At 39.3% G+C, this 26195-nt stretch overlaps 1 protein-coding gene across 1 annotated transcript in view; it reads right to left on the bottom strand.

Moving 5' to 3' along the window:
• LOC100692659 (thyrotropin-releasing hormone-degrading ectoenzyme) overlaps positions 1-26195 on the bottom strand; it is a 257284-nt gene that overhangs the window by 45602 nt on the left and 185487 nt on the right. The window contains exons 6-10 of the mRNA XM_019347171.2: positions 21425-21538; positions 8894-9031; positions 8160-8225; positions 3264-3329; positions 2563-2741 (exon numbers count right to left, since the gene is read on the bottom strand). Of these exons, the coding sequence (XP_019202716.1) occupies positions 2563-2741; positions 3264-3329; positions 8160-8225; positions 8894-9031; positions 21425-21538 (563 nt within the window). The remainder of the gene's footprint in view (positions 1-2562; positions 2742-3263; positions 3330-8159; positions 8226-8893; positions 9032-21424; positions 21539-26195) is intronic.

Genomic DNA, 26195 nt, shown 5'->3' with positions numbered 1-26195 from the left:
TTTTAAAACTGGAGTAATGTTATAATTGGAGTGTATTGCTAAATTAAAGTACCTTTTAATAAAAGAGCTCAGGAGGTTCTCAATGGCAGATTATAATCTGCGATAAGACGTTATTTTTTAGCAGAGCCAAAGGAAAATAAGAAGGTACCGTCTGCACAGAAATGAACACTTGTGAGATATATAATAAACACTGATTTTACAAACTTTTCCCTTCCTATTTTTTTCTGTTTCCATATCAAAGCTGAATGATACAGGGCTGGTTGTCCATAAAAGATGACTTAAGACAGTGGCTCAAATTTTGTATCTCTGTATGTAATCATGGGGAAAGAGGGATTTGCGTTTGGTCTAAACACACCATGAGGGTGAAGCGATGATCAGGAGCTTTTTCCGACAGAATTCAGCCCTGATTTCTTGTCATTCTACAGCTGACTTGTTTAAGTAATAATAGAAAACAGCAAAACAGCAAAAGTGTCAGATATTGATCCTTCATACAGTGTCCCATCAAAAGAACTGGAGACTGAAAGTGTCGACAACAACTGTCTGAACTGTACAACAAAAATTTAAAGCTTGTGTAAGAAAAACTATTGAATCCCAGGAAAAGCAGCCAGTTTAACTGCTTCAAAAACCTTCAGCAAAATGATCGTACTCTGGATGAACCCACATCAGTATTTTAGCTCCAGAAAGGTACAAAGTTGTGAGTTCCCAAGTTACTGAAGGACTGGACAACCGGCACATAATTTAGTGCATGTCCAAGAGTTCTTTTCTCATGAAAATAATACTGACAATAAATAATTAAATAAAGCAGTCTGGGCTTGAGTCAACAGTGTGTACACTGCGGGACACTGCTCTGCTTCTAAACACAGCTCCGCTGGATCAAACAGCAGCATCAGCCCCGGCTGCACTCAGCCGTGACGCCGAATCAACTAAAAGCACAGCAGCAGTTTCTTTTTAGTGTTGGTGAATGCCCCGGGACAGCTGAGTGTGTCTGAACGCAGCCCCGCGAGACTCAACAAGAGCAAAAGAAAGATTTCAACTCCACCTACAACAAACAGCTTCAGTTCATCAGCTGATGAGACCTCGAGAGTGATTCTCAGCTCAAGTGAAACACAAAAGACTCCACATGAAAGACAAGAAAAAGAACATAACATAAGAAAAGCTGAGGAAACTTTTTTTGAGAAACTGAGCAGGTCAGAGTGATTGTAAATGTCAACTACTGTACAAAAACATGACAGACTGAAGAGAGAGAAAGACCTGGAAATAAATGATGGGAGAAAACAAGAACAGGTAAAAATAAAAAAAACAAAAAAAGGAAGGGAGCTGATGAAGTATTGATGGAAAAGAAAGTGGGTCGATAAAACAGAAGAGAGTAAACTCCAAAGGTTGTAAAAGATGTGAATAAAACATGATGGGAATCAAATATAAATGAAATATAAAAGATGTAAAGGTGGTAAAGAATGTGAGGAGAAACAGGAAAAGTGCCTTTTCAGGAAAAAAATCCAGCAAGATCACTGAAAGACAAACTTAGTGCCTAATGTAGCGTGAAATGAGGGGTTTCAGGAGAATTGTTTCAGCGGTGAATGACTGAATGAAGAACAGATGGAGAGACGTGTCAGGAACAGGACTAGCAGTCTAAAGGCCAACTAGTGTCCAGAGACTCCAGCTCCATAATGCCTATTCTTAGAGCTACAAATTAGGTCCAACCAAAGAGCAGCATTTGTAGAAAGGCCATATGGACAAACCAGAGTGACTAACAAACTAACATTTTTCAAACTTGCTTAACCAAACTTTTTATGCATAAGTTGGATACACTTACAAAAAAGGACCACAAATATTTCAAAGATTCTGCAGTCATGCACTGCTGGTAGCCATAGTGACAGCACACATCGCTTTTAAGTCTCCTGTTGATTGCTCAACTAGAGCTGACTGAACCTGGTGACAGAGTGGTGGCTTGTACAGTAAAAACCTGTCAATCATAAGGTAGCCACGTCTGAAAGCATACAGTGAAAAAGAGAGTTTCCCTGAGTGTGGCCTATGAAAAACCAACTTAGTCTTTGATTCACCAGCTTATAGAACTTTCTTTAGTAGCATTTACTTGAGGTACTTGATTTTTGTATGATTTTTCTCAGCCTCTCACATCACTCTGAAGGAGTATTTGAGGTGTTTGTGCTGACATGCTGTGTTTGGTTTTCTCCAGATATGCATTATGTACAGACATCTCCACTTTGGTTTTGTCTGTCCAAAGTACAGTTCTCCTGAAATTTCGTGATACTAAGTTCATTGCAGTAATTTTGTGCTCAACCCACTAGTGCCACCAAGGCACGTAGTTCTCTGTTTCTATCGGGTATCGAATGAACATTAGACTGCAGGCTAACAGAACAGAATGTTTTGTCGTGCTAGTTTGTTAGCTTGGCTACACTTGATTATAACTGCCATCTTGTTACTGTAGAGCTTCCATCACTCTTGGGTGCATCAAAGTAAGTTTAATAAAATGACGTATAGTTTATTATAATCTCTGAGAAATAACAGAATATTAAAAGATCTGACAGCTTTCATTTCCCTCACCTGTTGTTTTTTCTGACTTCCTCTCCATACAGGAAGTGCTCCTGGCTGACTGTGATGTAATACGTAGGGAGCTGCTCTGATTGGTTCTTGCTGATGGTGACAACAGGGTAGCCCATTTGTAGAGTCCACCTGTCCATCATCTCCCCGATATCAATGTCTCGGCCCTCTGAGCGCATGGCCTTTAAAGCAGAATCAAACACACAGGTAGTGTAAAGGATCAATGACTAATAATGACCAATTTACACACATCAAATCAGTGATTAAATTTGTGGGAGAAAATTGACCTTGAGGTAATTAGACATCAGACTGGCAGCTAATTAAAGAGCAGTGTCAGTCTAATGGACAGTGCTAACAGAGGTGACGCTCAATTAATCAAATCATTGCCCCTCCTGTGTCGGACAAACAAGAAAACAAGCTCCACCTCTGCCTGCCAGTCATGTTACCACAGCGACAGGCTCCTCACTAAGTCAGGTGATAATGAGCATCTTCATTAGAAGTGCTTTATTAAAGAATGAACAGCTTCAATCAGTCTGGCAGCTCTGTCCCAACAGAGCCAGGTGAGGAATAGTTACAGGTTTTAATACCTGCTACTGAGCAAGGCACTAACATTAAAAGTGGTAATGCTCTGCCTCTGTGCCTTTGGGCCAGGGAACTACACAAGGTTTAAATACCAGACAGACATAAAGTCAGGTGAGGGTTACCTGAGACAGTTTCCTCCACAGGTCGTCTCTGGCAGCGTTGCTGTACATGTGACTCAGCAAATAATCCTGAAAACAATGAAACAAAGCAGAGTTTAAGCAACACTGTTATGATGTGATGTATCTGTTGTATCATCTTGATGCATGCACATTCATCCATGTTATGAAATCCCAGAAAGCTGATTCTGTTCATCTGTAAGAAGACTGAAGAAGTCACTTGGATGAGTAATAAAACATTTCTCCCACTAAAAACGCAACATTGACATGAACAGAATCGACTTTCTGGGATATAATCATGCCTTTTTCTGCTATAATCACATTTCTGCAATAATTATTTGCTGATTTTTTCCCTTCCACATTGTGACCATGCAGTTCACAACAGAGAATTTGGAAACCTTGATACAACAACCATCTTTTCCCCATCCTCATATTTCATCTGGAAATAAGATGATCACAGTTAGCACTTTTTCTCTACCAATGAATCAGAAAAATGAAGTGAGTCCTTTATTACCGTGTCCCTGAGCACATTTTTGATTATTTGGTTCTCAGCAGGCAGCACAAGGTTGCAAGGACTCATTCACAATGTCTAGCACCCTTCACTGTGACATGTATTTGAACCCTGGCCACAGTACGTGCCATATATGTACAATGACTTATTAATGATGCCACTGGAACAAGATATTTCCATTTACAAATTTAATATGACCATACTTTCTGGATGCAGGGCTGTGCAGGTGAAGTTACTTCACATTTTCTGCTACTGCCATCTCTGCTCTGAAAACAAGGATTGGGGGTGGTTCAGGCTCCAGTATTTTCCCCACATAGATGTTACCTTTGTTAGCTGGCTTGGTATTACAAAAGAAAAAAGAAAAACAAAGAAATCACGACAGTGATTGGTGCTCCAGTAGGAAGCGGATGGATGGAAGCCAAAACCATTTATAAAAGGATGCCGATGGCAGTACAATGACTACAATCTAAGGAAGCATAATTTTTTTAAAGTAGGGTCTATAACACCAGGCTGTTATTTACACCAGGCTCTAATTTACCGTTTTTATTAAGCAAAAGTAAAAATGTCAACTTCTGATGCACTTTATTGGATGTCACACTGACCTGGTGATGGGAGTATGGGGACATATTACATCTCAAAACTCTCCCAAGTCTCCTCTTATCCACAGTGCACAAGGTTGTTCATTTTGGCCATGCAGTTGTGAAGCTGTAACTGGCTGAATTCAGGGGTATTCTCTCAGGTGGAAATGTAATGATACCTATGTCTGAATGAATTTCTGAAAAGCCTTTTGAGAGGAACATTTACACGTGTTTGAAACTGTACATTTGAAAGTCAGTGACAGGATGAGCCAGCAGTGCTTGAGTCGGAGAAGAGCCCATATCAAGTCCAAAGAGTTTTGGGCTCAATCTCAAACTCTCTGAGTTACATTTTCCAAGCTAATGAACAAGATGAAGACTCCTCAGGGCCATTTTCTCATTCAACAGAGACTTAGTGGTGTGGTGGCTTTGTTTTCAGCCTGCAGTTCTGTAGTGACATTCGGGTCCGACTTGATCCCAGTCTGTTTTCCAGAGCAAGAAAGTCACTCCCACTACAGTGGATTGAGAGTTGTAAATGCTCAGGGAGGCTGGCAGTTGGTTTGGTTCATAATAAAACAAGGAAAAGGCAGGGAAGTACTGCTAGATAACAAAACAGCTATGGAGGCTGAGCGCTAATCTCCTTCTCAGCGATTCCTGTGTCCTTTGTGTGTTTTAGCGTGGATTCCTCCAAGTCAGTCATTTGCTGTGATGCGTTTTGAGCTCGATAAGGCAAGAGCTGTTTTATTGGAACAAGATGACACATATGATAACGACACTAAGCGCGTTTGGGAGTTTGGCTCTGCCACCTTCACTATATCTGACATGAAGGCAGATAAAAAGAGCCCCCACACACACTCCGAGAGCCTGACTCCATTAGTTTTAACAGTGTGATGCACCTTGAACCAAATGTTTTTCAGTGATAATAAGCACTGTGTAACAAATACTGTGGGTATGAGTAGTCAAAGGTCATTAGAGCAAATCAGTAGGTGTAGGAGTTTAAGTAAGGCATTTCTATTGTTGCAGGCAGGGTTAGAGCCTAATGAGGACTTGCTTTCCCTCATCTGAAGATGACTTGCATAAACTGTAACTTTTACCTTCAGTCAAGCTCCACGGGGCTTCAGAAAGGCTCTAAAACCCAGTGATCACTGTGGGCCATTATTTACATCTTCTCCAGTAAGTATTGATAACTGTTAATGAGGTTTCAGGTTTTGTGCCACACTGAAGTCACGCCGGAGCAACCATAATCATCACAATCTTTTCACATCAAGTCCAAAAGCAGTCTGGGAAACTTTTGATTTTTCTGAAAGCTCTACACGTCAGGCTTTGAGATCAGGGATAAAGAAAAGGTGAACCAATATTGATGTTTTGTGCCAAAGTCTGCTCTTTAAGGTAATTAAAGCCAAACTGATGAGACACTACAGATATGGGCCGTGCACAGTATTTGATCTTCACACAGCTGATTGAGCTGGAGTACACTTAACCCGAGCTGAAGTCCATAAATCCATATCTCTGTACTCCAGATGTCACTACGTTCCACAACATTTACAAACCTTAGAGCACTCTGAAGAATCCTCACAAACGTCCTAAAACTCCTAAATGCTCCCAAAGCATTTCATCCATCACACTAAACGCTGCCTAAAAAGACAAATTATAGGAAATAGAGACATATGGCCAGTTGTGGAGATTCATCTCATCTCAAATGATTTCAGAGTATCTAGTTTAAAAATTCCTCAGTGTGTTCTAGTTTAACATATTCTCAACGTTTTATTTCTCTTTAAAACAGGCACAGAACAGTTTTAGTACATATATGAGTCATCTTTGTCACAGTGGAACAACAAAAAAGAAGCTCGTAGATCACAGAAAATATGGTTCTTTGGCCTCCTGTTTTGACAGAGCTTTAGTGTCATTTTGTGCCTCTTTCGTTTCATTTTGTGTCTCTTTGGTGTTTTTTTGTCTCCATCTGGTTTTCCTCTCATTATGGGATAGATTTGCTTCCATTTGTAAAAGGCTTTTCACCAAGAAAATATTAAGTATACAGAGCTTGTAACGCTAGGGAGGCCTGATGCCCCTGGGCCTTTGGTACAGTATTCCTTCCATGTATATACAATATTAAAATCTACATGAAAACTAGACAGAAATGTCAGTCTTTTCCATGACTTTCAGAAGGCTGATTTTCTCACTGTTCTCAGATGCATCAACGTTAACATGCGTATAAAGTCACAAAGGTTCCTTTCGTGAAGCATTGAAAGTTACAGTATTATCTTTGGTAAGAAAAGCATAGACGATCATAAATTATTTTGGTTACGGCTCCTGTCATGCCACAAATCACCAGAATGAGACTCCGTCACATGGCATTGCAGTTGTTTAGCATGGTTTGTTATACGCTGTATTTTTCACTAAACACCTGATTAGGTGTTGAAACGCTCTGACAAACAGGTGACGATCGAGAAAGTCTTTGTTGTTGTCGTTAATACGAACCAAACTACTGAAGCAAACATTCTCCAGAGAGTTTTTTACTCTGCTGGGGACTGAAACTTATTATATAGTATGTTGTAATGCTCAGCACAATGCATGTGTGAAGACCTCCATAACACACACACATGCACACGCACACACACACAATGTATTTGCCCTGCTCTGCTGCTGGATCAGCAGTATTTTATATAGACTCTGGCTCTCAGTATGTTCCAGGTCACTGACAGTTTCTGCAGGAAAACCAGGACAGAGTCTGTGTGGGTGTGTGTGTGTGTGTGTGTGTGTGTGTGTGTGCACAAGGATTTGTACATATTTGTGTAACTCCATTCCAAGTAAAAATTATATTTAACCTCCATCCATGTTACATCAGACGTTGTCATTTTTACTGTAACTGCAAATAGTCTCCTTCCAATTTGGAGGATACAAAGCGTTTCCCTGTGCAATGAACTACCTGGCCCTGTTGGTGTGATTGGAGCTTCAGCTGCTCTCGTGTTTCTGTGACACCATCACAGTTTGAACCCTCAAAGAGTCACACAGCAGCCACATATAGCTGAACAACAAACAATGCAACACACAGAGTTAGTTAACACAGCTATTGCTTCATGACTGTGTGTCACAACTACAGTGAAAAAGTCTATTAAAACTGTGAGTTCTACAAAAAATAACTCCTATGTCCCCAAATAACTTCTTCCTCCCCAGTGTTTTAGACAGTTTTTTTAAACCCCTCCCCAAGTTAACTTTGAGAGAACTAAAAACAATCTAGGGAATGTAGGGTACTTTTTTATAATCAGGATTTAATCATTATTGCCTGCATCTGATTCCAACCACGCGACAGACTGATGATTTATCCAAGGTATACCATGATAGACCATGACAGTAGGAATGCATAATAAGTATTTCTAAAGTCCTACCTCCTGTTCGGCACTACCAGTAAATCTATGCTTTGAGTATTACAAATTCAGAATATTTTAAAAGTGTATTTAATATCTGCATTTTGTTGCTCTGGCTGCATCTGGCTTAAATTCAGGTCACTTAAAATTGATCACAATATCGACAGGAAAACGTGGCAAATCTTCCTCTCAGAATGCCCCGCAAGCCAAAGGTACTTATTCCCTGTTCATCTATATGCACAGCATGTCCCAGACATTTAGGATTTAGCTAAAATATGGCTGAACACACACACCCACACCCACACGCACACACACACACACACAGTGTTTCTATGAATCCTTCCATGTTGTGTTGGTGATAAATCAATTCAAAGCCCCGAAACCCAGCTGTTCCCTCTGATTTAAAAACCTCTGTATACACAGCTGGACTTGCAAAGCAAAGAGAACTTACATTGAGTCCTTTCTGGAACAGCGGCTGCCCCATCACGTTAGCAAGCATCCGGATCAGTGCCGCCCCCTACGGAGAGCAAAGAAAAACACACTTTCAAACACGGTTAAAAACATCATCATCATCCATCATCATCATTGAAGTTGCTGTGATCACTGGAGGAAAAGTACATAAGAGTCAACTTTGGTGAACTTTGAAATTAGAGACTGGCTCAGATCCACATTATAAACTGTTCAGACAGCGCTGATCTTCAAAGGAATAGAGGTGGAAAGCTGCCCTACCAGCCGCTCTCTTCTGTTTTAAAGTATATAACCCCAATTTGTCAAAGTATGCAGACAATTAGAAGACAGTGTGAATAGCAGTTTTGAATTTTCAGTTTAGTGTTTGTGGTTGGCTAGAAGCAAATGTATGGTTTGAAAAGCCAACTGTATGGATAATGTTTAAAAGAGATTCCAAAACTAAACCAAAGGGCAGCTGAAGATCTCCCTTTATAAGTTAATCCAAGTCTGCTTTAAATACAAGAACATATTGACGTTTTATTGTTAAAATATTATTATTTACATTAATAATAATAATAATAATAATAATAATAATAATAATAATTATTATTATTATTATTATTATTAATAATAAAAAAGAACACATTGAAGAGGTATTCAAACATTCACAGGAGAGCATGATCACACAGGTACATTTATAGTGTAACAATCTTAGTTCTGTTGAAAGTGGCTTCTTACTTTTTTGTAGGCAATCCAGTCAAAGACGCGGTCAATGTCTGTCGCTTGTTCCACTTCCTGGGAGATTGGATGGGAGGAACTTAGGCCATCCAGCAGCATCACCTCATGAAGGACATCAGTCAAGAAGCGCTGCTTCTCCTGAAAACACAAAAATTTGACTTTTTCAGGTATTATATTTCACTTTGATTATGAGAATGATGATTGTGATAATGCAGTATTTAAGGCTGATTTGGTGGATGGCACCACTCAAAAACCTCTTAAACTCTAAAATCTCTTAAACTTCGACAGCAGAGTGACAGAAAACAAAGAAATGATATTACTAGTAGAGGACTATATTAGTGGTCTGATAGTCAACAAAGACCCAAATCAAACCACAGGCACCTCTCATTGAAAATGATCAAAACATCTTAACTAGCCTTGAGCAACCATATTCCAGTCTTCACCAGCCAACATGATATAATAGGACTGCATGCACATAGAACACTTTCATGTATTATTAATGTAGCACAGTATTGTGTGCATATTAAGCCTTATGTCATAAAAATACATGCAAAAGGTCAAAGAAAAGAAAAAGCGGCTATGATAACTAGAAAATTGACTCGGCTGTTATTCGTTTTATTTCAAAGCTGAACCAAGTTCCAGAAATCCAGTGAATCTCACTAAAACATGTTTCCTAGTAAAAGGAGGACGGGATGCTTTGCCCTCGCACAGTATGGGAGTCTCTTTGTCTTTTTCGACTTTTATGGTGTCGTTCCAGCTCAGCTTTTGACAGATTCTAGTTAAACATTTATATGTAGAACAAATGTTTAGCTGTAGTTAGACGGTGCTTTCTGGGATCTTTGTTGTTCCTTTCCTGATCTTGTTTCTCTGCTTCTTTCCTCAGGACTTTCACCTTATCCAGCTTTTGCAGTTTCTCTCCCATCTTCTCTTTTTATGTCCTCGTGATTATTTTCTAATTGCGTCCACTGTGTATCTTTCGATGTTTTCTGTTCTCTCTTTTGATCTCTCCTCAATCCCATGTCTCATCTTCTCTCCTTTCTTTGCTGTCTTCATTCCCTCCCATTGCTCCTCTTCTTGTTTCCTCTCCTCATCAGCTTTTCTGGTTTCGAGGTTTTAATAGACATCTGCAAGCATGTGGAGATTTAATGAGCTCTGTCTAAATTACCCCTGGGATCTGGCTAAATCCAGAGAAGTGTGGCACTGTCTAATTCATGGATTACAGTGTTTACTATGGAGATTTGGTTTTAATGAACCTCCTTGTTAAGCAATAGAATTGTTGGCTTATTAAGTTTCAGATGTTAATGAATAGACTAAACGCAACTTTTTTTTTCTTTTAAATTAACAGTATCTGGAGGGATCTGGCTAATTCTTGGTCCACGAGGTTAGGTGTAATTCACGGATTAAAGCAGTGGGCATATTGTAGATGTAGTTTTAATGATGCTGCATCTTGTTAAACAAAAGTTTTAATGAACAAAAGAATCAACATAGACCTGGGTTTTACAGCATCTGCTGGGATCAGACTATTTCTTGGTGAGTGACCGTTGATGCTGATTTACATTTGTCACATTTTCATCTTGTTAAGCAGTTCTAAGTTTCAATATCTCGACACAGAAACTGAAAAGTCATGGGAGTGTAACTTTGGGATCCAGATTAATTTTATAAATTTGTTTTTCATCTGCAGCAATGAACTATCTGATATCTGGCGAGAAAAAGTGACGGCAGTTTGAATCTCAGTCGGTATGAGTGGCTTCAGACAAACAGCTGTTTTTTTTTTCTTTTTTAAATAATTGTTGATGGGTTGCTAGAAGAGTTGCAGATCTGATTAGTTTGAATTTTTTTCCCTGCTTTGTTTGAAACAGGATTCCTCACAGACTATTGCTCTCATCTCAGAGTCAGCAAAAAGGCACACACAGAGGTAAACAGACAGTTCAGGGACTCCACCATGAATTATACAATTAGTCAATTAGTTAAATGGCACATTTGGATGAAACTAACTGTGGCTATGAGAAAGGGGAGAAAACCAGACTAAATGAGACATCAGCTCTAATTAACAGACACTTTAAATCACCTGGAGAGAGTGAAATAGGGGGTCCATCTGGTCCATATGTTCATTATGAACCAGATGGACCCACATGTGGAGGGACGGCTAATAGGCCAACAGTCAGGGTAAACACAAACACGCACACACAGATGGAGGGATAGGACGGCGTTCAGGAGCAGCTGCTGAACTTTTGAAACGTCTGCTCGTCTCATCGCTCCGTCTTCCTTCACTTCCAGGCTGTCACTCCTCCTCACCACCTGTTTTTCTTCCTCCCTCCTCGCTCTAGCCTCCTCTTCATTTTGGTGTCATTTTAACATGTCACGTTCGGGTAGTAGACAGCACTCTGTGTGGCACTTTCATTCTGATTTCATCACCCCAAGGCCACAAAACCATTTTGGTTTTCATTGACTGTGAGTTCTGCTCAAATAACATTATAATGAAGAACCTTGGATGTTAGTTTTTTACTGATACTGATGATGCACACAAGATTGGCCATCTATGTTCAAGTATATGCTTTGGTTTTAATACAATATGTTTATATGTCATGTGGTTCAAACAGAACCTGGTAAACCTGCCTCATGTGGTAACCAATGAAGCCAACACACCTTCATCTGGCAGTTAAAAAGATGAGGATGAGAAACTGATTAATAATGACATGGATGTGTGAGAGAGTGTGTGTACAATTCCACCATCTGCCGGCAGGTTCCCTCAATCAAAGACGGACATCAAACAACACACAGTGGAAAAAATCATTAGGGGAGCGAGGCTGCGGAAGACACGTCCCTGAGGGCTTCCAGTGGTTAATGGACAATTAATGTACACATCACACAGATGTCATGAACTCATAAACTGTGCTTGATAACATTCAAAACAATAATTTACCTTGTCTGAGTACCATTTCACTAGAAACATGCTGGATGTTGTTTGGAATATTTCATGTTTGTCATATTCAGTAAAACAGCCCAAAGAAAATTTCTCTGAATGTCACATCCAGCCTTTATGTCCTGTGGACAGCTTGAGGTGTCCACAGGACATAAAGAAGCACGTGCATGAGAAACATGTCAGCCAACATGATAATTCAGTCACACAAAATGTGTGCTGTGTCTTACTATGTTCCCAACAAGTTGCCAACCACATTCATTTCCATCAAAACACCAACAACAAAAGCAGAACTGTGATATTAAACATGTTTGAATTGAGAAACATTGAGATCATAGTGACTTTTTCTTCTGGGGACTGTGAAGGCGGAAGGTGGAATTTAAACAAACAATTTTTCAGTTCGAAGTTTCACTTTTCAGAAAGTCTAATGCTGTCTCACATCAGATTCATTCATGGCTGAGAATCAGGACTGCTTCAGCTATAAGACTGCTCATCTGTCCGTCCAGCCTCGAGCACAGAGTGCTGAAGCTTTGTGTACTACTTTGGTGAGTTATGCAAGAGATGTGTGCAAGTCAGTAGAGTCCTAAACTCCATCCATCCAGATAATTCAATTCAAATCGTGGGGGTGCTGGAGCATATCCCAGCTACCATAGCGCAAGAGGTAGGGTACAACCCGGACAGGTCACTAGTCTGTTGCAGGTCTAACACAGAGAGACAAACCACTATTCCCACTAACATTCACACCAACAGTCAATTTAGAATCACCGGTTAACCCAACCCTACTATCTGCATGTCTTTGGACATCCTCATAAACATCATATTGAAAAATAACTACAAATATGCTTAATGTGTCTTTAAAATAATACATAACAAATAACCTGCCCCGAGCTTTAATCATTTAGTACCTTGTTGATTTCCCAGCTGGCTGAGTGCTGTAAGCAAACATGTGCTATTAAAGTGAATGCAAACACAGTCTTTTCTCCTCCTTTAAATATGTCCATATCAGAGATGAGCGAAGAGGCTGAATATCGATCTTTCTCTGTTCTCTTCAACATGAGAACAAACGGACTTTCTATAGGAAGTCCGTTTGTTCTCCGTCAGTCAACGTTCACCTCTGACCTGCTCTCTGTATGCAGAGCAGATAAACAGATGTTCTGCTGTCAGCGATAAAAAAAAGGCAAAGAAATGTGTTTATGCTACGAGTACCAGTGCTGTAAGAGATCATTTTAACTGCTTAACCTCTTAACATCTACCGTGTCACCAGTGACCCATCACCTGTTTTTAATCTCCTGAGGCCCAACCTCTTATTTAACATGCAGATATTTGGGATAAAAATAAATATCATATAAAAACATTAAGTATAAAAACATATGTCATCATACGACACAATAAAGTGACTATTGTTTACCTCCCGTTTAAAGTGCAGAAAAGCCAAAATGTAGTGTCCCCTTATAAAGACACAAAGTCTCAGAAGGATCACATAAAATCTTTTCCTGAGTGTTACACTACATGTGTTCACCTACCACAATTACAACCACAGAACATACACAAACAGATGGATGAGACACAGCGATGCATCTGTGAAACCCTGACTTAGGTATTGTGGTTATTGCACTCTTGGAATGTTGGAGGCAGAAGTGATGCATAGAAGAGATACTGGCTTGCTGACATTGTACGGGCTTTGTTACCAAGCTGCATTCATAAAGTGCATGCAAACCCATTTACTGAGTAACAGACTCAAAGCACAGACTTGGATGGTTCGCACCACACAGCAGGACACATTATTGGTCAGATAATTCCATTAAGAACACTCCAGAAGGCAAGGATGGGGTCATTTTTGGAGATTGTCTCAAGTGGCCATTGGGGGGGGGGGATCTTTAAATGCATGTTAGAGAAAAAAAATATCTCCATAGTGGTTTTTTCAGCTATAGTGGTAGCAAATAGTATGCCAATAAGTCTTAAAGAACTTTAATATGCACGTGTGTGACCTCCAGGGACATAAATGAGAATGGGCTTTGTGGAGAAGTTAGAAATGAACATTATTCATTTCTTCAAAGACGCTTTCCCCTTTTTTAATAGACTGGAAAAAAGACACATTTTATTTGAGTTCTCCCAAATGTCTTGACTTGAGGAGAAGACAATGTCTTATGTTTATCAGCAAATTAGGACTTTTCATTAAAAAAGTGGAACAAGTTAAATATTTAGAAAGCGCCATTACATTTTTCAGATAAGAACTGTTCTGGTTCATGCTGGGATAAAATTATGATTAGTTTTTCCTGCTGTGCCTTCATTACTGCTGTGTTTAGCTGAGATTAACGGGCTGTATTGGTATTTGGGCGCCAGAGTTATTAGAAAATGTCTGATTTCGATCATTTGGCTTTTCATTAAAGTACCGGAGAAGCAGGCCATCGTTACACTTGTATAAACCAAGTTTAATTCTGCTTTAAAAAATAATTAGTTGGCAGATCCCTGGGGAGGACACATTAACTTTTAAGCACATGTGATTAGGAGAGAAGCTTTGATCACGCTGGACCGGAATCAAACACAACAAGGTTACAAGCTGGCACACAAAGCTCCGCCAGAGGTTCTTTTTTGCTTCATCTACGACACTTTCTCTTTCTCAAACATTTCATCTTCCTATTGTATGTCTCCGTACCCCTGTGTCCCAGATCCTTGAGGTATTCCCACAGCATAAACCATTCAGATATTTCTCTGTCTCCTACCGGTTGGACTCAAACGGTTCTGAGATCTGAGCAGGGACCACTTGGATAACTTCCCATTAAGGCATTTTGCATCTGAGTTTTTTCCCCCTGTTTACTTTATTATTATTATTATTATTATAAACTCTGTAGTCACCATCAGTGTCACCCACTGGTTCATAAAATCCATATTTTGAAGGTTTCAGTTTAGCTTTGTTGACCATGTTTAGATGAGTGGACTGCTTTTAATTATTTATTTTTTATTATTTCCACATGAGTTACACACTGAAAACACCCACTGACTGACACCACAGTCAGCTCTAGCTAGCTTTGTTTAACAAAGGTCAGCTGAACACCGTTCAGTGTGCCGGTTGTGCTGTTGTCTTTCTATCATCGTTATTAACCTGATCTGATTTTTGCCACATTGTCCCTCATACTGTAGCTCTATATTTCTGTTTTCCTATGTTTCCTTGTAATTTAATTACCTGTTTTGTCGTATCCTTGCAGCTTATCAGTATTAAGGCAGTTTTTGACTCCACTTCCTGTCTCCTAACTTCTTCATTTGGGTCCACACTCTGGCTGCCACACAGCCGATCCTTGACACCCAGGTTTCATGATTCTCTGCCACTTAGTGCTCATTTTCTTATGCAAGCCCAGGCCAGATCGAATATATAACCTCTCCTTCATATCGTAGTCATAATGCCAGTTGATTGGGTACGTGATTGATTGACTAACACAGACACAATCTATTCCTGCCCTCATTATATTTATATTTGTTTGCCTTCTCCTGTGTTTTTGCTCCTGGCCCTGCAGCACTGTGACTCACAGCTGATGGAAATGGCCTTTTTTAAATAAAAACCTGCATTAGAAATAAATTATTTTATCAGCACCGGTTCACTTTATCATCGTTGTGCTTGTTATTGGAGAAACACTTTGTTTCTATTAAAGTGTCCAGCCGTGCAGAACGGCAGTAACAGGGATTTAAAAATGCCATGTCGCTCAGAAACAGACTGTGTGTGCGTGCAGAAGATAAGGTGTTTTAGTGTAGCACATTCTCTGTTGGAAGAAAATCACAACGTACTTGGGCAGAAACAAAGCAGGAAGCGTGCATGTGCTGTAATTTAAAGTTCTGCAGCGTTCACCGTTTCTCAGAGAAGTTTCTTGAGTTTGTCCTTCGGGGAGGAAGGTGGGGGTGGTGGTGGGGAGGGGTACCCTGCGAGGCTTTGAGCAAATTTGAGGAAGGTTTCATTTCTAATTTTATATTGTTTTGAGTTGAATCATCCTCTGAGTCAATTTGTTTGCGAACCTGAGCAGAATAAAAGAAAACAGGATTTTACCTTCTGAGGAGACTCACGGCTGAATATCTGCCGAATTTCAAGGAAACAGTTTTAGAAAAAGAAGGAAGGACGTATCGATTGATGTGAGTGGAGGGAGGTGGAAGAGTTCAAGAGAAGACCTCCCAGTCAGGACTTCCTCCTCCTCAACAGCTGCTTTTAACTCTGTGCTTATACCCATGCTGTATATCCAAATGTATTCCAAGTTATGTAAAGCTTTTACCGAGAAAAGAGAAACAAGGTAGGCTGTTAAAAATAGAACAGCTAACAGCTGATCTGCTGATACAATTATTTGCTTCAAAGATTCTCCTGAAGTCAAACTGGGAGCTCAGTGGGAAGCACTGATGGTTGTGGAAATATTGAATTTCCAGTTTGTTACCATCCAACCACATCTCTCATTCTGTGAAATGTGTCCAACTGTGCAGTTGCACTTTCTAAAGGCACAGACAGGAAATGAGAACAGTTTAGAAGATAAAGTAATGGGTGTTGTGTTCTGGTAACTTCAAACTAGAAACTTCAAAAATCCTGTACAATGGGTTTATGATTTGGATGGGAATGTGTTTAAAAGGGCTGGCACAGGCCTCGCACCAGCACCACTTGACTAGAGTGCTGTTGATCTAACAATAGCCAACGCCACCGGATGGAAAATGGACAGCAGCGGTGGAACATTACCGAGTACAATGATGTTCAAACATTTTTGTGGCCCAAGAAAACCAAAGAGGAAGCCAAACCTTCAGCACAAAATAACCTCCATACCTGACCGAGAACTCATCGAGTCTTCCTCCAACTGGGTTTTTGGGTGTGGCGCATTTAGTAATCACATTATATTTTTCAGCAACACAGTAATGTAATGCATTACTCTACTAAATTGACTAATTACATTAAAGTTAATTGAAGTTACATTGTGTTACAAAAGCCCTTCAGTTATCTGCAAGAACCAAACACTAAAATGTGTTAATGTGTGTGTGTGTCCACATTAGCAGCATGTGGGACTGTCGCCTTAGGTTCATACTGTTTACTGGTAATTATCTGACAGTGTATTTCAGGGCATGTTATAATGTAATGCAAAGTAATGTAATATTGAATACTTTACTTTCGTGAGTAATGACAAAACCCCTTTATTGCAGTACAGTTTTAATGTACTTTAAAATCAAATATTTCTTTACTAGTTTGCTGTCTTCATCTGTTCCACTATATGGTAGATGCAAACACAGTCTTGTTTTATTGCCATATATTTTTATTTTAACTTGTTTTTGTAGCAGACTCTTTATTTTTTCTGCAAATCTTGGGGTCAGTTTTTAAATGGGTGCTTATGGGATTTACTCATTTTTTGGGGCCATCTTCAAGTGGCCTTTTGAGGAACTGCACTTCCACACGGACTGTTCTGGGATTTTGCACCAGATTGACCCAGTTAAGTTTTTGGTTTACAGGCATGTTGTTGCCTTTCATCCTTTGTATTAATGATTCTACTGGGATACTGCGTTTATCATTAATGTGCTGCAGCTGTCACTGAACTCTGTGTACAAAGCAAATGGGCCATAACCTGAAAAATCTCTATTTAAATCCAGTAGTTATGGCAGTTAATTTTATGAAACGCTTCAAAAGTAGTAACTTCAACCAAATTATTAGAGAGAAGATGTATTCTGTATTGTGATCTAACACAGTTTGAGTGCTATTGTGTCACCGCTCCAGTACAATAGACTAGATCAGTATTTTATTTGGGATGCTAAAAGTGTCCACAAAAACTGTCCCAGTTACTCTGGATAATCCTCAGACCTCTGTGTCAACACTTTCCACTGAGAATTATTTTCTGCCAAAGAACAACCAGCACCAGTTAAAATGAGTCCACTGGCTGATCAGCCTCTGAACAGAAAGATAAACCAGGTCTGAAGTCTGATTTCATATCCAGCCTGTTTGCCTCCCTGAGAGATGTTTTTTCTGTCTTTAGATCAAATTTTCTGCCTTCTACCCATGTTCTATTTGGTGTCTGGGGATTTTTTTTTTGTGCTATACTCTGAAAAAGATCTAATTCATATCTGACCGGCTGAGGCCTTGAGCTGAAATCCTGACTCATAAAACCACAAGAGGGGAGAAAAATTAAATTTCATGAGTGAGCAGACAGAGCTTCAGAATACCTGAAAGCACTTCTACATGCTCAGCAGAGAGCTTGATTTCCTGTTTGTCAAAAAGTGAGTGAACCTGCGGTGCTACCACCAAGTCTTTAGCGATTTCATTTTCACTCCAGAGTGACATTTTGTGAAGACACACCTGGTGGTTAAGCTCTTAAGAAAGTCTGAAAGTGAACTTCTGAGTGTGGATTATTATGATTCACACGCTGTTCCCAAAGTTTAACATGAGTCTGAAAATGCAAAACTGGTTCAAATCTGGTTTCAGTTTCACAAAAACAACAAACAAAATATTTCAGACAGGTCAGCCTGTTCCCATTTTCAGAGCATAACAAAAATTGGGCTTTGTCAAAGCTGTTGGTGTTTCTCAGTGTTGTTTTATTTACTGGTGGGCTGCGATGCACTGGGTTATCCCATTAGTGAGACTCTATTGTCACTTCCAACTTGTTGTTTTCTAACCAGCAGGGTTTCTGAGGAGGGGTCCTGCATTTACACTTTACAATTTAATACTTTTAGTTCCTAAACCCAACCAGCAGGTAAATGTAGGTGAAAAACGCAAATGTAGTGCCAAAGCTGGGACATCAGACAGCAGTGACAAAAGATACTCAGCGTAACAAAGAGGACCACGTGATGCTACGAGGTGAAAACACGTTAGACAGCTCTGCAATTTTGCAGTTCAAAATCAAATATCCTAGGCTGAAGAAAGTGATATAATATAATCAGTGGTAAAGTACTTATTGACTGGCTGTTTGCACAGTTTACTGTGAAACAAGCCATATCATGAGAGTATTTCCTTAAAAGTGCCCTTTGTAAGAAATAACTTTAATACAATTAAGGTGCATTTACTGGTCATTTATTTGAGATAGGCTCAGGTGTTCATTCATCAGCCCTGAAATCCAAAATTTGATCTTAGTTGGGTCAACAAAAAGTAGAGACTCACTTTATCATGCTATATGAACTGTAAACTAGGGCTGGGTATCATCACTGTTATAACTGATTCAATTCCGATTCATGAGGTCTCCATTCGATTCAGTTCAATTCAATTTTGACTCAGACAGTCAGAAATATTATCATTGTGATCATTTATCAGTACATATCCATATTTTTATATCTATGTATAAAAACAACGCTGACACTTGTGAGACTTCAGAGGTGTAAGCGTCGCAGCAGATGCCTTTGTGTTAAAGTCACTGAGGATAAAACACAGAAAAACATGAAGGAGATTTCCCTGGCCTGCCTTTTTACAGCACATAACCGCCATAAAAATATTCTGCAGTAGATCAAAAATGGAAGAAAACCATGAATCAACATGGTTGATGAACATTACCTAATGCTGCTGAAGTGAAGCAGAGTAATGTTACAGAGGTTTTATTAGACAAACAGCTAAGCGTTTCGCAGTTTGGCAGAATTTGTAAAAGTTTAGATTTTTTCTGTATTGAACCGCAGAAATTAGGCTTTCTTGTTGGAGGTCTTTTTTGAGAAAAAAAAAACTGCGACTGACTGTACTGTACACAACGATACGTAATAAACACGCGAATAATGTAGAAAACAGAGATTTTTGATGGTAAACTGGTCTCTGAGTGCACTGAGAGAGAGAAAGAGCTGTGCAAGCAGTGTGATTTTATTGTAGTGGAAGAAAAACAGCCAAAGTAAGAGGGAATTCATGACAATGTTTATCAAACGTGAAGCATAGTTTTGATTTTCTTTTGCTGCTGGTTCAAGGAATTGTGATTGGAGAGAGATAAAAACCTGCAGCTTCAGAACCTGTGAGATATCGGCTTTCAGCACCAACGGTGTTTCCATGTGCGTGTCATCAGGTCGCACTTTGTGTGTACATCTTTGTGCAGAATCTGGTTACTGCTTTTTAATCGTTTGGTATTTTAACTCTTTGGTGGTTGTTGAAATACTTTTGTGAGCTTTAACCTGAGATTCTGGCCTTTCTGGCAAAATACATTTATATTTAAAAATCGATTAAGGATTTAATGAATCAATATTGTGTTATTAAAACTAAAATCGATTTGAATTGGAAAATCGATTTTTTAAAACCACTCCTATTCTGAACTGTATTTCTATTGCAACTTTGGAAAACTGGGGAACAATTTGTGAAAAGTTTAGGGGGTTTTCAACATGTTGCTTGGAACTTTCTTAAGTAGCGATACTGAAGTGACTTGTTGAGGACATGCTGAATTTTTCTGCTGGTAGTTTTCGCTGCTGCTGTTAGTGAAATTGTGTTTGAATCAGATCTAATATTGTTGGACTTGGATACTTATGATATGAAAATGTAACCAAATTATTTATCAGTGATTTCAAACTGTAAAAAACAAAAACAAATGATGTTATCCAACATGAGAACGCTGCTACACTCAAATTCAAATATTCCCCATCCATGCTGGACTGATCCTGTATTAACAATACCTTCAAGATTTGTTTTATTTTTATTATTCTTTTTTTGTTAATTTTATTTGATTCAATTAAGTATCTTTTTTGCATGTATGTAACTTATCTGTTTAGTGAATTATCCATGTCTGTTGTTTTGAAGATGATATTTGATGTCTGTTCCCTTTAGGTTTTTATTTCTTTGCTGAATGGTCCAAGAGACTGAAGACGTCACTTGGATGAGTGTCGACATGTTTCTCCCACTGAAAACGTTATGTGCAGATGAACAAAGTCAACTTTCTTGGTTTTCCTTACCTGGATGATTGAGCATGCATCAAGACGGCTCCACGTTTGACATAGTACATATGTGCTCTATAGCACTATACATAAAACACAGTTAACAGCAACATTCCCCCTCAAGATGGCAGGGAAACAAGGCAGCGTCCAGAAACGACCGCCCATTCCTATGTTTTTTTATTAATTAAGGATTAATTCAAAGACATGTTTGTTAGATTATATAATTACACTAAATTATGTATATTTATGAGTGCAAAATTCGTATTTCTATTAAATAAACCTAAAAAATGGCCAACCTTTAATCAGACTGATTAATACAAAATTTCAGAGGTGTGCTGTTTATCCCACTGACAAGCAGCAGCATCATTGTGCTTTTAAGCTTTACCTGTGGTGGTGATCCTGATCCAGCACACATCCAACAGGCAAATCTAACTGAGGACAGGTTAATGATCTTGTTTTCACCTGCCTACATTGGCTGCTCCCTCTGCTAGCCATTCCATGTCATGCTTGTTGTGATCTATGTCTGATCTGTCCCGTACCCTGCGATGGTCTTTGATGTTGCTCACCCATCTGTGGGGAGGCCAGGAGGTACCAGACGACAGCCATACTGGCAAATTACTGCAGATTAAACAGCAGTTTTCTCTGACTTCAGCGGTCATGATGATGAAAAATAAAAATGTTTGCTGTTTGTAACTTTCTAACAAACGTATATATTTATAAGTGTGGCTGGCACATTAATACTTGCTCTTAAATGAAGTAAAAGTCAGGTTTACACTCACCATGTTCCACTTTGGGAAGAGAAAGTCAGTCCCGACGTACTCGAAGAAATGAGCAAAACCTTCTTTTAGCCAAACATCCTCCCACCACACTGGAGTCACCAGATCACCGAACCACTGAAAGACAAAGACAAAATCATTTCATATGATTTGATGTCTTAAAGACTTATTTCTTATGAAACTGTTTAATGAAACCCATTCTTATATTCAAACCATAAACTGTGTATAACGAATGGATGAAGCATCACTCGTTAGCTTTCAGAGCACTGTGTTTAAAGCTTAAGCTTAGCAGTGTGAGAGTTACCCTCTAGGTTTATTAAAGCCTCCCTCACTTCGCTACACTGAAACAGAAATAGATCTTTTTTCTTAATTTGTCACAAGCTAATGAGAGAATAGGCCTCGCCTGGCCATAAAATGGCTTTCAATCAACTGTCCAGTTACAATTGAGCCTCTCAAAATAAAGAGCCATGTATTAAAATAGATGTAGTTAATGCCATGCTTATGTCACAGCTCTTGAATTAAAGGTGAAAGTCAGATTCTTTGTTTTGATTTGTTTTGCAATCTAATGGTGTAATGAGGCAAAATCACAAAAATTATGTTTTTGTCCAGTTGATTATAGATTTCCCCTCACCACCAACTCATCGTGGAAGATGGCCGCCCCTCCCTTACCCTGGCTCCGTCAAAGTTTTTTTCCTGTTAAAAGGAAGTTCTTCCTTCCCAGTGTCGCCAAGTGCTTGCTCATAGGTGATCATCTGATTGTTTGGGTATTCTATTATTGTAGGGTCTTTAGCTTACAATTTAAAGTGCCTCAAGGCAACTGTGAAAAATAAAAGTGAAATCAGTTCAGAGATGTAACCAAGGTGCCAGCGCCTACCTGATAGTTAGGATGGCCATGCCGTTGATTAAAAATTAAATTCAAGCTTTAAAAACATTTAAAAGGGTGAGTTAAATAAAAATTCACCCTCTGTACAGTTTTGATGAAGGGATAAAGCAGTTAAATAGACCAATGCTATTTTTTGTACCTGGATGTAAACATGTTTATTTTCAGAGCCAGCCTCGACTGCCCAATTGAGAATTACAATTTTTGGCACTTGCTTGAGCTTCATTTTTCAGTTCCAGACGCTGCAGCTTGATGTAAACATGTCCTCTACTCGAATATGGAAGTTTAGTCATGTTTGCATGAAATTGCTGCTTATGTGGTATGAAGCAATTTATTACTAATGTCCATCAATGTATCTCTTAAAGCTGGTTGTTTTGCTTTTAGAGTGAAGTTCAAAATTGCTGAAATTATACAAAAACAGATTGTTTTTCAGTGAGTTGTACGCATGAAAATTGCCACAAATAATCCACTCTGAGTTCCACAGTCACACCGTGAAGTGGGTGTGAATTTGTGTCTTTCAGAAAGTTACAAATACTAGGAGATATGCATCATACATTTAGATACAGGCAATTAATCTTCAAACTATCCAATATCTGTCAAGATATTTATGTAAAAATCAAAAACCGAATGCTGACGCCACAGTCACAGAATTTCCATAGTGGTTTTAGTCCAATATGTCCAAGATTAGTTTATTACCAGCTCTTCAACCACTCCTGTAGAATGAATAAAATTTCATATTTCCATCTTTAGAACATACAAAACAGTTTTTGTTGTGCATAGGAAAGAAAATCCAATTAAATCCAGACAAATTCTGAGCAGGGAGAGTACGGCCTTCCAAGTCCTGCCCCTCCTGATGGACCGACTTGGCTTCCTCGCCTGCTCTGAGCTGATGTGATGAGGCAGGTTCACTCATCAACAACACCATAGGGCAACCAACAACGGTGCTCCAAAGTGTGACAAAGGAAGGGGAGGCTTTGGCTCTCATTTAGCTGGAACGGTACCACCTGATTGGACTGTGAGCCTTTTCTCAAGCTGCCTCGGAGCCTCGTCAGAGTAAACCAGCAGTGAAGTCTAATAAAGGCAGAGCACGTAAGAAAATAGAGTGAACTTTGCTGATAGCGAAACGCGCAGCCACAGGAGTAATTTATTGGATCCAAGCTGTTTCCTGGCGACGCAGTTTGAATGAAAACGGTGGGGAACAAACGGGCGTCTCTACCAGCTTTGTTTCTGAGTCTGAGCGTTCCCTTTAAACCTTCAGACGCACAAAGAAAAAAGTTTACCTCGAAATTCCTTTAAACCCTGATTAAAGTTCCATCTGTAGAAACAGCACACACTGCAGTTTTGATACATCAGCACAGTGAGTGTGAGACTGTACGTTTGGCAGCATTTCTGTAGTAAATTGTCCTTCAACTGATCAAAGTTTGTGTGGTCAAGTAGAGACGTACCTAGACTGTGCGTGTGCGTGTGTGTGTGTGTGTGTGTGTGTGTGTGTGCGTGTATGTGTGTGTGTTCAGTGTTTTTGGGTAAATCTGCAAGCAGCTGAAACAAGTCAGACTTAATTATGCAGTGTGGTGTTATAAGTCTTTCCATATAAATCAAAAAGGGCACAAAAGCTAATCCCCCGACCAACAACAACAGCACTGGCTTTCATGCAATTAGTTACTGGAGCTTTCGACAGATGCTGTCACCCAGCAGAGCGATAGCTCAGTGCATCAGAAATTAATGACCAGGGTTTTTTATTTGTTTCAGAAGTGAAGGAGAACATTGAGCATCCGCCTTCATCAAAAAACAGAGGCTGGCCCTCTTTATGTAGCAGCGGGGGCGAGGAAATCCACTTCAGTCGAGTGCGGCATATGAGGCAGATAATCAAACTCTACCAGGTGGTGGAGATGCTGCAGCTCTTTTTGAAGACATCTTGTAAAATTGTCAAAGCAGAAATTAATAAATATAATGAAGGGCAGGATTGGAAACAAGTTAATCATTGGGGCTGAAAGGACAAAAACATCTGCACACTGCAATGCTGACTCAGGCATTTTGTGACTCTTGCTGGTCGATGATTTACATCTTTGTGTTGTTATTTTCTTGCCCGGGTTGTTAATCGTGAGTCTTTGCTGCTTTCTATCTCATTTAGTATTGCCTACTAGTGCGCAGAGCAGTTAAAATGTCATTTTATGGCTTCTTTCCATAGATTCTAACAACAAAACAGATGCAGCTTCTGGGTCTGAAAAGCAAACCTGCTCAGAAATGGCTTAAACCTGCGTTCTTTCTAATGGCCTGCAGAGGGCGACTCCTGCAGCTGGGTAAAGACTTTCAGTTGAAGAAGTCGATGGGCACACAGGCCTAGCCTCCCATACTCTCTGATCTCAGTGAATAATTTCCTTATGAGATCATGGGCTCAAGTTTCAAAGTGTACTAAAAACATGTAAAAGTTTCAAATGATGTAAAACAACACTAATGTTTGTGACAGTTCAGTAATTAGAATCAAATGAGGTTCTATATGTGTCGACTGTGCTCCCAGTACAATGTCCTAAATGTCTATAACTACATACAGATTTATAGGAATTGATATTTCCTCCTAAAATATAATTACCTTCTTAAGTTCACAAAGACTAGCAGCCTGGTCAGTACTGATGGGGGCTGTTATGGGTCGGGTTTGATTAGCATCAAACCCCTTCTTATAGATTTCTTGTTTGTTTGGCATTCCGAAATTGAAAACTCGTGACAGAAGATCAGCAAGGCCAAAATGTGTTAGACTAAATTGGAAAAGGTGTTCTAGTCGTTATTGTAATGTGCTTGTTTAGGATGTGGGTGTAACACAGCCAAACCTTACTCCTAAATCATATTAAACAGAGCAGGGTAGACCCAGGAAAGGCTGAGTTAACTGAACCAATTAGCCTAACAAAGAAATCTTGCTGGGGGAGATAACAAGAACACCTGGAGCAAACCCACACAAGGATGGGGAGAACATGCAAAGTCCACAAATAAAGGCTGAAGCCAACCAGGAACCCTCCTGTAATAGTCTTAACCACAGCAACCTAATCTTAGCTGGTTTAATTAACAGCTGCTTTACTTTGAGTGGTTACTACTGAAAAATAGAATTGATTTTGAAAGTGTTGTTGACATTTGTAGATATTTATATTTAGCAGTACTGCATGTCCCACATGGCAGGGAAAGCACATGGTGTATAAAAAAGGTGGGGGCAGGGTGGAGGTGGGTTGTGCAGTAGTAAAACTACCCACCTGCAGAGGGGTGAGCGAAGCCCTGACTCAGTTCTTCTCTCTGTTAAATCTCATGTGATTAACCACATTCAGGATCTAGTAAATACAAGCTAAGTTTAACTGTAGCAGAACTCATTTCAGATATAAATTTGGTTATTTTTTTAAACATTTTTACTTTTTTTTTTTTTTTTTTTTTTTAAAATCTGGCTTCATTTTATATTTATGTGGTTAGGTTTTGTAATGCCCTTGAGTCTGTTTTTACCGTGTTACTCAGTCTAAGCATTCTTGTCAGTACATCTGCTGTGAGTAAAAAGTAATTTGGTCAGCGCCTGTTTTTTAAATAAAAAAAATATATTTTACTTGGTTTTAGTCTCTTTTCTTCCCCATCATGCTTCTAAATATATTGCACAGCATGTCTGAGATCTTAATGAGCTGTGGGTGCACTTCAGGAAAACAATTTTTAAGGGTAACTGACTGGAATTCCTGCACATTGTATTCATTAAATCATATTTCATTCTAGTTGCTGGGTCTTGTTCTGAGATCATTTTGCAGAGAAAGTGGCTCTCTGATACTTTCAGTGCCTTTGCGTAGTAGTCCCGTTCAGTAGTCCATACATGTCTGCCTCCCTAGATCCTTAAAAAACATGTGAAAGTGCCCTTAGAAGCACTGCTGCTAT

This window comes from Oreochromis niloticus, linkage group LG17 (genome assembly GCF_001858045.2).
Source record: "Oreochromis niloticus isolate F11D_XX linkage group LG17, O_niloticus_UMD_NMBU, whole genome shotgun sequence".
Lineage (NCBI taxonomy): Eukaryota > Metazoa > Chordata > Actinopteri > Cichliformes > Cichlidae > Oreochromis > Oreochromis niloticus.
The sequence above is the reverse complement of the archived record's forward strand: the minus strand, read 5'-3'. Positions and strand labels throughout refer to the sequence as shown.